This window comes from Crinia signifera, chromosome 11 (genome assembly GCF_055691185.1).
Source record: "Crinia signifera chromosome 11, ASM5569118v1, whole genome shotgun sequence".
NCBI lineage: Eukaryota > Metazoa > Chordata > Amphibia > Anura > Myobatrachidae > Crinia > Crinia signifera.
This window is the reverse complement of record NC_139227.1, coordinates 70,131,477-70,144,230: the sequence shown is the minus strand read 5'-3', so window position 1 is coordinate 70,144,230 and position 12,754 is coordinate 70,131,477. Positions and strand designations below refer to the sequence as shown.

General features: G+C 44.6%; 1 protein-coding gene across 5 annotated transcripts in view; it reads left to right on the top strand.

Moving 5' to 3' along the window:
• KCNK4 (potassium two pore domain channel subfamily K member 4) overlaps positions 1 to 12,754 on the top strand; it is a 56,631-nt gene that overhangs the window by 22,801 nt on the left and 21,076 nt on the right. For all 5 annotated transcript variants that reach the window (XM_083163818.1, XM_083163822.1, XM_083163819.1 and 2 more), the window contains exons 4-5: positions 695 to 855; positions 6,569 to 6,755. In XM_083163818.1, coding sequence (XP_083019944.1) covers positions 695 to 855; positions 6,569 to 6,755 — 348 coding nt within the window. The remainder of the gene's footprint in view (positions 1 to 694; positions 856 to 6,568; positions 6,756 to 12,754) is intronic.

Below are 12,754 nucleotides of genomic sequence, written 5' to 3'. Positions count from 1 at the left end.
ACGTTCCTGGTCTTCTCCTCAGCTGCGCCGGTCCCCATTGTGCGGCCGGTGCATGGGCAGTAGCCTCTTATTACTGCGCATGCGCTGGCCCCCAGCCTCTGTGGGCCGCTTTTGCAGCAGCCCCCGAAGGCATATTCCAGGTCCGGTGCATGCGCGGTATCGTCCTCGTACAGAACCAATAGTCTCATTGGCCAGTGACCGTACAAACACCTATTTTGGCCAATCTAGATTGGATTTTAATCGGAATTGATGGTCAAATTGGGCCGATATGGGAAGCTTTAGAGTTACTAAAAAGTTATCATCACATAGTTGCCCCAAGATTGTTCATTATACTTTGTTACACATTGTACAAATTATATATGCTTTATATACAAACTACCATAGATTGCAGCTGCAGGGAAAATGGTGCCCTAATGTCTCACCCTCTACACCAGTCATTCCCAACCACGGTCCTCAAGGCACACCAACAGTGCAGGTTTTCTATATATCCAGACTTGAGCACAGGTGACTTAATTAGTACCTGAGTGATTCTGATTAAACCATCTGTGCTGAAGCCTGGATATCACTAAAACCTGCACTGTTGGTGTGCCCTGAGGACCGTGGTTGGGAATGCCTGCTCTACACAGTAATTTTATTTTCATAAATTGTCTTATTCTTCATATGATATTCTTTATCCCTTTATGATATGTTCCAGGGTTTGGTAACAACTCCCCCAAGACAGAGGGTGGTCAGATGTTCTGTATTTTCTATGCACTGTTTGGCATTCCACTCTTTGGCATCCTGCTGGCGGGCGTTGGTGACCATTTGGGATCCGCTCTCCGTAAAGGGATTGGAAAAGTAGAAATCATATTCTTGGTAAGGTCACATGTTGCAACTAGCAAGACACAGTTAAACACCAGCACCATATAGCACTTCAATAGCTTAATGCCCCCACACAGCTATGTCTATAGTACTGTATGTTAAAATACAGTATTACCCCTTTCAGATCGCACCTAATTACCGTGTTCATGCCGTTTTTTTCCCGTGTGCGTCCTGGTAATCGGTGCGATCTGAAAGGGCTTACCAGGTTCAGCAACCTGGCAGCACTCTTGCATTATGTACAGGTAAAAAAACAGGGTTCTTACTGGTTTGTCGCCAGGTTGCTGTGCAGTGTAAGCGGGTTAATTGGGCCGAGTGACACGGTTCCCATTCACAATCATGGAGAAGGCAGTGCTTGGAGCAGCGCCAGCCCTGCCCTTGATGATGCTCTGACACACCCCCATATGATATCAGCGAACCGGCAATTTTGCTGGGTCGCTGATGGGGCCTAAGAAAGCAAAATGCAGGGTCGCTCCGGGCCAAATCGTTTGAAAAAGTCCCGGTGCGATCCTGTATTTTGCAGCGTGAAAGCTGTTTAAATAACTAGCTAGCTAACTAACTAACTAACTACTAACAAATAACTACTATTCCCTCTGTTAGGGCGAAATATACCTTCCTCCATACAGAAGTTTGAGCATTTTCTTACCCCACTGTTATTTCAGCAAATATCATTCTTACTAATAACCGTTTTACACCTACATTTTTTTGGGATATATGCCTGTGATTAAAGTGTGCTATTACATTATAGACTTGATTGCTTTTCTACACCTGAGTGAAGGTGTATACTGTATAGTATATATGTGTCTCTTGTTCAGTTCTGCACACTCCTTCTAACTTTCAGTGTCCCTGGGGGGAGCTGTATGGAGATCATTAACTACATTAAAGCCTAGTCTGGGAGAGAGCTCGTCCATCGATTTGGAGAACTGAAATTCAATTTTTTTGTACTTTTGAAATTAGATTTTCAGTTGAGCTTGGGACTCTGTGCAGACAGAAAAATCACACGAGACAACGTATAAATAGTTCGTTAGTAGATTAATTCTCGTAGAGCACAGTATTATATAGAGGGGTGTACTGTATATAAGAGAGATGGAGCTAGAGGGTGACATTTATTAGGATGAGAGATTCAGAAAGTGAGAGATTTGGTAATAAATCTACAATTTATTTTAAAGCTTCAATCATTTACACTGCAAAATCAAACTGGTTTTGCAGTGTAAATGATTGCCGCTTTAAAAAAACCTGGAGATTTCTTACCAAATCTCTCACTTTCTGAATCTCTCCTCCTATTAAATTTCCCCCTATATGTCTGATTCCTGAAATGAACCAGCTGACCAGTTTGCAATGCAACTTTTTTTTTTATTAATCTACAGTAGTTTGATTTTCTAGAAGTAAAATAAATACACTTTGTGCCTTATTCATGTTGGAAAGTAAAGCAAATGGACAAAACCATGATGCAGGTGGGGCAAATGTAACTTGCAGATAGATTTAGATTTGGGCGGGCTTATTTTTACACTGAAATTTAGATTTCAGTTTGAAGTGAAGACACCCAAATCTAACTCTCTGCACATGTTACATCTGCCCCACCTGTAGTGCAACATGGTTTTGCTCAATTGCTTGCCTTTTTTTTTTTTAGTTACAAACATGAATCAGACCCTATGTCCTGTATAATGTCTATTTGATATAATAGAAACAGGGTGAAACTTTAATTTGTGCATTGTTCAATCATGCAGGGCAGCATGTTATACACAATGGCCTTGTATATTACAGTACTGTAACACAAACAGCCGGGCATGCATATATATATATATATATATATATATATATATATATATATATATGTATATGTGAAAAAAGGGGGTTTCAGAGAGCGCTTTCAGAACATAAGACAATTTTAAAATAAATTTATATTTAATAAAATACACAAATATATGTAAAAATATATACAGATATGACCTGTAATCAGGTAATATACAGATACACGTGATGAACAGTAAGTACAGCTCTTATCAGTTCTTCAATTAATACGATGACAAGCCCCAACGCGTTTCGTCATAATCATGACTTCATCAGGGGTGAGAAATGCAAACGAATATCACTATGGTAGTCCTATACAGTGGTATCCACAGATGAACAATTCCATATCATATTCGGGAATATCCCAGTCACACAAGACAAAAAAGTTTTTTTCTTAAAGTCAGTAGAGTTGTCTTTAAGAAATTTTTGTTGGAAGAAAAATTCCACAATAATGGGCTCAGGAGCAGTAGCATGCAGCTGGAGTTCACCTGGGGTAAATGCCAAAACACAGCCGGGCATGCAAATAGATTCATATACATACCCGGCTGTGTCTTGGCAGTGCGACCGTCCATTACCCCCCAGGAATTTCATTTTTACCCCAATTGGGGTAATTTACCCCTGTTCCCTGACCACTGCTTTAGCGGCTGCATCACAGGAGGCCATACTTGATGGAGAAAAAGAACCTGCCATAGGGTTGGTGCACGTTTGGATGGTGTGTCTAATGGTGGAACTTGATTTGCCCCAAGATGCTGCAAGTGGGTATCTCAGTATTAATGAGACCATCCTCAGTATTAGCATAAATATACAGCTGCGGCAACTCATAATCACACCCTAAGGCTCACAGATGTAAATTATTAGATCGGCAGTAACCATGTCGACAGTAAGTAGGTCGACCACTATTAGTCAACAGTAAAAAGTTTGACATGGACAAAAGGTCAACCTGGAAATAGTCGTCACACGAAAAGGTTGACATGCGTTTTTCACATATATATTGTCGATGTCAACATCTGTTGACGCAGACCCACAAATAGTGTAAGCGTACCCTAGCATGGTGCCTCACTTCGCTCGCCACACTTATAATTCCCAATTAGAGTACGCACAGACCATAAAGTATAATATAGTAGGTTATCTGAATGAAAAAAATCATGAAAAATCAGGTCAGCCTTTTTTATGTGCTAACATATTGCTTTTCTCAACCTTTTGATCATGTCAACCTTTAGACCAGGGGTGGCCAAACCGGTCCTCGAGATCTACCAACGGTCCACGTTTTCCAGGTTACCTAGCTGGTGCACAGCTGTAGTCATTACTCACTGTCACATTTTCAAACATGCTGCAATTATTCCTACTATAGATCCACAGGTTGCCTGGAAAACATGCACCGTTGGTAGATCTTGAGGACAGGTTTGGTCACCTATGCTTTAGACTGTTGACTGAATTACTGTCGACCTAAAAACTGTATCCAGGGCTCACAATGGCCCTGATTCATTTAGTGATCGTTCCCCGGCATATTCGCTCCGGGCACCGATGGTGCGGCTCTAGCATGCGTGTATTTGCTCATAAGCAGGGCCGCTGTACAAACGTCTAGGGAAGGGGGTGAGAATGGGAGCAGGGGAACGTCCAGCATTTTATGGGCGTCCCCATGAAAACCCTGAGAGTAAGATTTGGGTGGGGTGTGTTCAAATTGAAAATTAAATTGCAGTGTAAGAATAAAGCAGCCAGTATTTACTCTGCCCAGAAACAATATAACCCAACTCTCTCTGCACATGTTACATCTGCCCCACCTGCAGTTCAGCATGGTTTTCTCCATTTGAGAAAGCAGTCCTGGACCGTGGATTTTGAAAAAGCTGTACCTGTGACAGTGAAACGTATTAGGAGGTGCAAGCCCATTTCACTGCCTATTGCCACCCTTACACTACTTCATTTTATTGGATCCAGACCAGCCTCCTACCATTGCAGACCTTTTTCCAGTTGTTCACTTCACACAGTGTGACTCTATCTCTGCACCTTCACCAACAAAGATGATATCACTGCCATGCAATCCTAAATTGGATTAATTCCTCAGGTGGACACAATTGGTAACTATTCCAATATTTGAGAACTTTACTGGAGACTTTGTTCAAATCTTTCCCCATTTCTACATCCAAGTGGGGCAGTATAAATAGGAACAGATCCCATAATCGTCTATTAGGAGGTGTGGCAATCAAATGGGTAGTTTTTAATCACCCTTATTATTTGTATAGTGTATGTTCATGTGAACCATTTAAATCTATATTTTAATTGGTATATTAGCGCTACTTTTTCCTTTTTTATTTTGGAGTTAGTTGGCTTGCACTTTATCTCCGCCCACTATCTCTCTCCAAGGCTTAATATGCAGAACCCAAAGTACCAACCAATCAGTTCTGACTCAGACTGTATAGTGAGAGAAGCTGATTGGTTGCAGAGGCGTAGCTAGGGCGGAGCACGTGCTCCGGGCGCCAACATGTCATCGGGTGCCGGAGCCGTGCACTTTGCCGCCGGCTTCCCTGCCCTTGCACGCCCGCTCCCCCAGCATGCTCGCCCGCTCCCCCAGCATGCCTGCTCAGTGGCATAAGTATGCTGCCTGCAGGGAGCACCAGAGAAAAAAACCCTCTGTGCAGGGATTCGGGATGGCGAATCAGTGGCGCCGACAGCTTTAACCCCCTCCCGATCTCACATCTGCACATGCAGCTCCACAGCGCATCCCGGCGCCCGGTGACATCATCAAGCGGCACACACCGTCTACCGGGCAGCTGCACCCACACTATTGTCACAGTTGCGAGATCATCCCCTTTAATAAGTGCACATTTGAATTACACAGGTTCTTGACTACTTTTCAAATGTAATGACAGTTGGTATGGTTGGGAGGTGACAGGGTTCAAGAGTTCATACCAACTGTCATTACATTTGAAAAGTTTGAAAAGTAGTCAAGAACCTGTGTAATTTATATGTTGTGCTTATTAAAGGGATGATCTGGCTACCCTGGCTGTTGTGTGAGAGCTCAGAGAGGAGGACACCGTGGGACCCCAGCAAGCCTCTGGTAGTAGGAAGCGGCTACGAGGGACTGATTCTGCAGCGTGGGACCATGCCAGGACCTGGTCTCCCTGGCTAGAATACACACTGAGGTAATAGCAGGGGTCTGTGCACTGCAGGGAGTCTGGTTCCCAGCTCCTTGCACCACAGTTCCCCTAAATACAGCCACTTGCCACATTGACTATGGTGAGTGGCATATAGTGTAAGGTGCATTATGGAAGGGGGGGGGGGGGTGGAGTGGCACTTATGTGTCCAATGTGTAATGGGCATTATGGTTTGTTATATAGTATGTTATGGGCATCACAGTGTGTTATATGGTATGTTATGGGCATCACGGTGTGTTATATAGTATGTAATGGGCATTACGGTGTATGGTATAAAGTAAGGCCATGTCCCCTTCTTGCTGCACAAGAGAAACATGCCCTTGCTCCGGGCACTGTGGCACCTAGCTACACCGCTGATTGGTTGTACCTTATCTCTCTCCGCGCTTTGCTAAATCTCCCCTTTCGTTTCGTTTCGGCAGCGGCAAGCAGCAGGGTAAGGCAGGGCAGTGCAGACCATCGGTAGCCCCTAAGAACCCCGGCGCCCACGCTCACTCAGCGCCTCCCTACGACCACGGGGTCTGAGGTGCCTTTGTTACACCACTGAGTATGTGTGATTTAGAATCAGAATCTATGTGTATGAATGCCATTACATTGCATATGTGCTTTCATTCAGTTTGTTCTTTTGATATAATATTTGCCATAACTGCTCTAATGGTCTGGTGCAATTGATCAATGTAAAGGGTGTCTTAGTTTTAGGACATGTTGTCCGTGAACATGTGTTTTTAGTAAATGTGACTCACTCGTCTCTTTTTTTTTCCTTACCACAGAAGTGGCGTGTCTCTCCAACCATTGTACGGGTTATATCTGCAGTGCTGTTCATCCTTATTGGCTGTCTCCTGTTCGTTCTTATCCCCACTATAGTCTTCAAGGAGATTGAGCAGTGGACCCTTCTGGAGGCCATTTACTTTGTAGTCATCACGCTGACCACCATCGGCTTCGGGGACTATGTGGCGGGTAAACCGTATCACTCTATTATGTCAGGGGCAAACGCAGGATACAGTATGTGCAGGGGGTTTGTATATATAATTTATGAAGAGAAGTGTAGCGCCACTTGTGAGAGGCCAGTAGTTGCCTAGGCAGATAAAGCTCATCAGACACTCCCAAAATGGTATGGGCGTCAGCTAACCCCTAAGTAATTTTTAATGTGGTAATTCACTGAAAAAATGTGTCAAAAAAGGGTGGTAGGAGGTAATAGCGACCTACTGTATGGTGTCATACCAAATATATTCAAAAACCTGAGGGCCAAATGTTATAGGGTGTGAGAACTAAAAAGTGAGAGCTTTTTGGGAGAGTTTGCCCATTTTTTTAAAAACGGCAATCATTTACACTGAAAAAAACAAACAGATTGGATTTGCCATGTAAATGATTGCCACTTTAAAAACATGGGCAAACTCTCACTTTCTGATTCTCACACCCTATTACATTTGGCCCCATATATTTAAAATATAATAAATAAGAATGTAAAAAACTCAGGATAAAAGCTTATTTTAAAAATGGCGAGCGATAGAAATAAATAAAAAATGTTTTAACTATCATAAAACATATATAAAGGTGCGTACACACGGGCTATAATCGCTGGCAATATGGTCGCTGCATTGGGCTATTCATCTGACATTGCTCAAAATGGTCTGCGGGGGCCCATTGCTGGTCTGGGCAGTAGTGGGCCCTTTAGTCCTCAGGGGCCGCAGTGCAATGCACCTGCTGCAGCAATGGTAGTTCTGCCTCTGCTGATGTCACTCACCTGATACACAGGTCACACTAATAGCACACACCTGATACACATTGATCACTAAACACAGTTCACACTGATCACACACTGATACCCTCTGATCATTATAGATCTGTTACACTGTATAACACCTATACACACATATTGCAATCCCACTGATTTTACACACCTGATATCATAATCTCACACTTGATATACAGTGGTCACTAAATAAAATACACACCAATATCACACAGCCTATACAGATTGATCACTGAACACAAATCACATGTATAGATCACTCCTGATATACACTGACTGATACCTGAATGTTTCTGATACTTTGCAGCACAGTTTCAGCACATTGGTGCATGCTGGGCCTTGTAATTCTACAAGTTGCATAATACTGATTTTCCTCCAGCTCCAAAAGCTCCATCTTCCCTTAATATTTTAAATATTTATATGCAATATAATTGTCCGTACAGCTGTCTCTCTATCCCCAGTTGGACAGGGCTGAGGGGCAGCTTGTTTGCCTTGTGGATAGACACATTTAGACAATGAGGTAGTAGAAAATCAAATTAGAGAGATGGCACCTTCCTTGGCTTCTATTCTTAAGCTGGTAGCACACCTATTCTGTTGTCAGCCATTATCCGGTGAATGGGCTGATGAGTGTATAAGCATATGTGTAGGTCTTGTTCAGGAGTGTTAGTCGATAAACGTTAAAACAGTTGGAATCGGGAAGTCACAAGTGCTGTTTATGGTTTATCTGCTTGACCTCCTGATCCCATAGAAGCCCATGCAGGTGGATATATGTATTTATACCACACTGTGTACGGGGTTCCATACCTCCCAACATGACCCCCTCCAGGGGGGACACATTGCTCTGCTCCTGCACGTCCCTATTAAAGGATGATTACCATCACTTGTGTTGAAGCACCTTTCTTATCAATGAACCTGTTCAACACAGATGAAGGTAATCATGCATTAAGAAGAAAGTTCAGGAGCAGACCATTGTGTCCCTCCTGGAGAGGGTCAAGTTGGGAGGTATGGGGTTCACAGGTGGTCAGGCTGCATGTCAAGCTAAGTACTCAGTAAACAGCTGTAGGGCAGCGTTTATCCAATCAGAAGAGTGATTGGAGGGGTGTGTACCCTGCTTTACTTCCGCAGACGTCTTAGTCATGTCAGGTTAAGCAGTATCTGTATGGCTTGCAGACAGTGTCTAGGTCAGGCCTTGCCAACATGTCGCTCTCCAGATTTTGGGGAACTACATATTCCAGCATGCTTTAACACCGTTCTACCATTCCATAATAGGAAAACAATGGCAATGCATGCTGGGACTTGTAGTTTACCAACAGGCCTGGTCTAGATAGACAATGGCTCATCATGCAACAAGTATCAACCTAGTGCATGTCTACAATTTGTAGACAACCTTCTTGGTGTCAACATATTGACAGTCTACCTAGACATTGACTGTGTGCTAATCCACACCCAGATTGAGCACTGTGGGTCAGAGAAGTATGTGCTGAGTTGCTCCAATCATGGGTCGGCACACAATACTCCTAGTGCTTAGGCTTATATTATTGAGGCTGTATAAAGCAGAGGAAAAGTGTGTCAGTGGGGAAGTTGCCCGAGGCAACCAATCAGCTTTGAACAAATATTTATCAAGAGCATTCTTGAAAATTATAGGTAGCGGCAGATTGATTGCCATGAGAAATTCCTCCACTGGCACACTTTTCCACTTTTCACACTGCTTCATACATGTACCCCTGTTTTTTTTTTTTGAGGTTCTGGCCAATCATTGTAAAGAATGAATTAGATACATGACAAGTGGAAAGGGACTGCGCTCTGCTTTTTGGGTGATGATGTGTCAAATAGTGTTTGGTGCTTGGATCAAATATAAGTCACGGTATATACTGATGTGAATGTTCAACTATACTCTGTAAAGCACTGCGGAATATGTATGCGCTATATAAGAAACTGATAATGAATAAATAAATATACTGTATTGAATGCATATAAAAATATAAATATAGGTGCAAGTAGCATTTTTTTTCTTGGTGGTACTGCTAGCGTGCGCTGTAGGCGTGTACACCAACAATGGGCTTGGTCATACAAAGCTAGAGGAGTGGCTACATGACAATAGGGGCGAGGCCACGTTATGCCACACACCATGATGCCACATACTGCAATGCCCATTATACATGATGCCACATACCGTAATGCCTATTACACATGACGCCACACAGCTTAATATTCATTACACATTACGCCACACTGTAATGCCTTTACACCTCTAGCTGGATTGCTCTCCATGCTTCAGGCAATTACCCAATCAGAGCCCACATGGATGGAAGTAGGAAAAAGTATTTTTCTACCCAGTCTGTGTTGTGATATTAATGTTTGGAATTCATGGTATGGCATTCTGTTGTATGTTTTATACGCTTTTGGATGTTTTCTCTGAATGGCACTGTGTACATTTTGTGGAGCCATATAATTATTGATATATTTATTTACAGTTTCTTATATAGCGCAGCATTTTTCGTTACTCTTTACAATTGGATATAAGTAAAAAGTTCATGGTAAAATGCTTTGTTGAAGTGATCTAAAAAACTGTCTAATCTGCGTATATAAATGGAAAGAGTGTGAGCAGCATTATGTTTCCTACTGTACTTGGTAAATGGAACCTTGGCAGGCAGAGGAACACCTTAACTTCTAATAGGATGTCCATGTCTTTGTCTCGTTCATGAGCGTTGATCCAATTGGAAAGGTTTGCTGGGAAGAACTGTCAGGTGTATTGTTGGAAAGTGGCAGTAACTTGATTTGTTTGATTTGATTTGTTACTTACCATCTGGATTGTTTTACAAATAAGTGCTTAGTCAGTCTGAGGTGAGTATTTATGCTCGGGGACATGAAACTTACTCTGTACCCCCAATGCTAAGGGAATAGGAAACATATCTATTAATAATTAATGTCCAGTGTCGGACTTAAACATTAAGGGAAGGGCCCACTGGGAAATGAAGTGAGGGGGGCCCTTGTTTTGGGGTGTGGCCAGACTCCGGAGGGGGTGTGGAGAGCTACAACAGGGGTTTGGCTAGCCATTAGAGAGTGCATGGGCTGGGCTCCTTGATTAAATAAATATATATATATATATATATAGTAAATACTGCGGTACTTGTCTAGTTTCACGGCGGCACTGCGAGGACGCTCGAGCTAGGAATATTGGCAGCTTGCCAGACTGCCTTAAGCTGTGCTATCAGCGTAGCGCGAGGATGCATCTTGGCAGCTCGCCAGCTGCCTGTACGTTATCAGTGTCCTATGCTGACTCCTCCAAGGCAGCCCAGCGCTGGTACTCCTAAGCTCCTGTGAGTCTAGTGAGCACCTCTCACACAGCGCTTGTGCCCGCATGATATCCTCTCTCCTGTGGAGAGGGGATCATGCGGGCACCGGCGGAGAGGCGCTCCATCTTTGTGATATGTAGGACGCTATGTGTGAGACACTCCAGCCAGTGGCGTAAATATAGCACCGCAGCCCCCGTGGTTGCGGGGGGGCGCCGGGGGGGGGGGGGCTGCGGTGCTATAGTAATCCCCCCCGCCCCCCATGCTTACCTGTCAGCGCGTCCCGGCTCCCCTCCTTGCTTCAATCAATGCTATGGAGACGGACCACGATAAAATGGCCGCCCCATAAAGCAGACTGTTCTCTGAAACTGTCTGCGGTATGGGTTCGGCCATTTTATCGTGGTCCGTCTGCATAGAATTTATTAAAGCCAGGAGGGGAGCCGGGACGCGCGGACAGGTAAGCATGCGGCAATGGGGGGGAGGGGGCACGGGGGGCCGGCCAGACGGGCGGGCGGGGAGGGGGGGCGCCCCCATTAACGGCGGGGGGGGCTCCCCAAACAAAGCTACGCCGCTGGCTCCAGCAATGAGACTCCTGCGTCTGAGCAGCGCGTGCCTCTCCTGTCCAAAGAGCGGGTGCGGACGCAATTGCGTATCATGCACAATGAAGAGGCATTTGCCAGTGCTTCATGTTACATACTGGCAAATGCCTCCATTTCATACCCCCACTATCCACGCCATCCCGAAGTGTGGCGAGCGGACGCGTTACGCGTCCTCCCGACCTTTTCATACCCCCACCATCCACGTAGGCGTGGAGTTCATTTTATATAGTGTGGTGAGCGCAGCGGAAGTTATCCGCATCCCCTCGCCACGCTTCGGGCTCGGTGGCTCGCTGCGCTCGCCACACTGTGTAAAGTCAACTCCACGCCAACGTGGATGGTGGGGGTTTGAAAAGGTCAGGAGGACGCGTACCGCCGCCGCTCGCCACGCTTTGGGATGGCGTGGATGGTGGGGGTATTTCAGGAACACATTCAAACCTGCCATATCATACATCTGAGCAATAGCTACTCAGAGGTCAGAGGCAGGAGGGTATCAATGCATTGCTGCTGGAGCGTCTGAGGCTGTCTGAGACGCTCCTACGCATCACAAAGATGGAGCTCCTCTCCGCTGGCGCCTGCATGATCCCCTCTCCACAGGAGAGAGGATATAAGTGTTGTGTGAGAGGCGCTCACTAGGCTTCACAGGAGCTTAGGAGTAGCAGCGCTGGACTGCCTTGGAGGAGTCAGTGTAGGACACTGATAACGTACAGGCAGCTGGCGTGCTGCCAAGATTCCTAGCTAGAGCGTACTCGCGCTGCCGCCGTGAAACTAAACAAGTACCAATACTACATACATGCATGCATTATAATGTACCAGATTAATAATGACAATGCTCTGTAGAAAATACAACCTAGTCCCAGGTGGAGGTGGGCCGCCAGGCAGTGGGGTCATCCAGGGTTTCCCCTGTACCCCTATGGGCCAGTCCAACCCTGGCCATGTCCCTTCATTTTGCATAATGTCATAAGCTTTCAAACACACAATAAGGACACCTAGTAAAGACAGTACTGACAGTATCTGCTGACATAAATGAATCTAGACCAAGTAGTATTTTTCAATAAAAAATAGAGTTAGTCATTTACATTTTTACAATGTAATTTCATTAAGTGTATGGAAAAAGGCTGAACTGAGTCAGCCTATTCAGATGCAATGGTGATAGTCACACAATTGGCCATAAGGCAGACAAGTAGGTGCACAGAAATATAGTCACATGCCATAAGGATACATGTGCACATAAAGACAGATACATGTAATAAGCAGACAGGTAGGTGCACATAAAGATAGTCACATGCAATAGGCAAACATGTAAGTGCACCT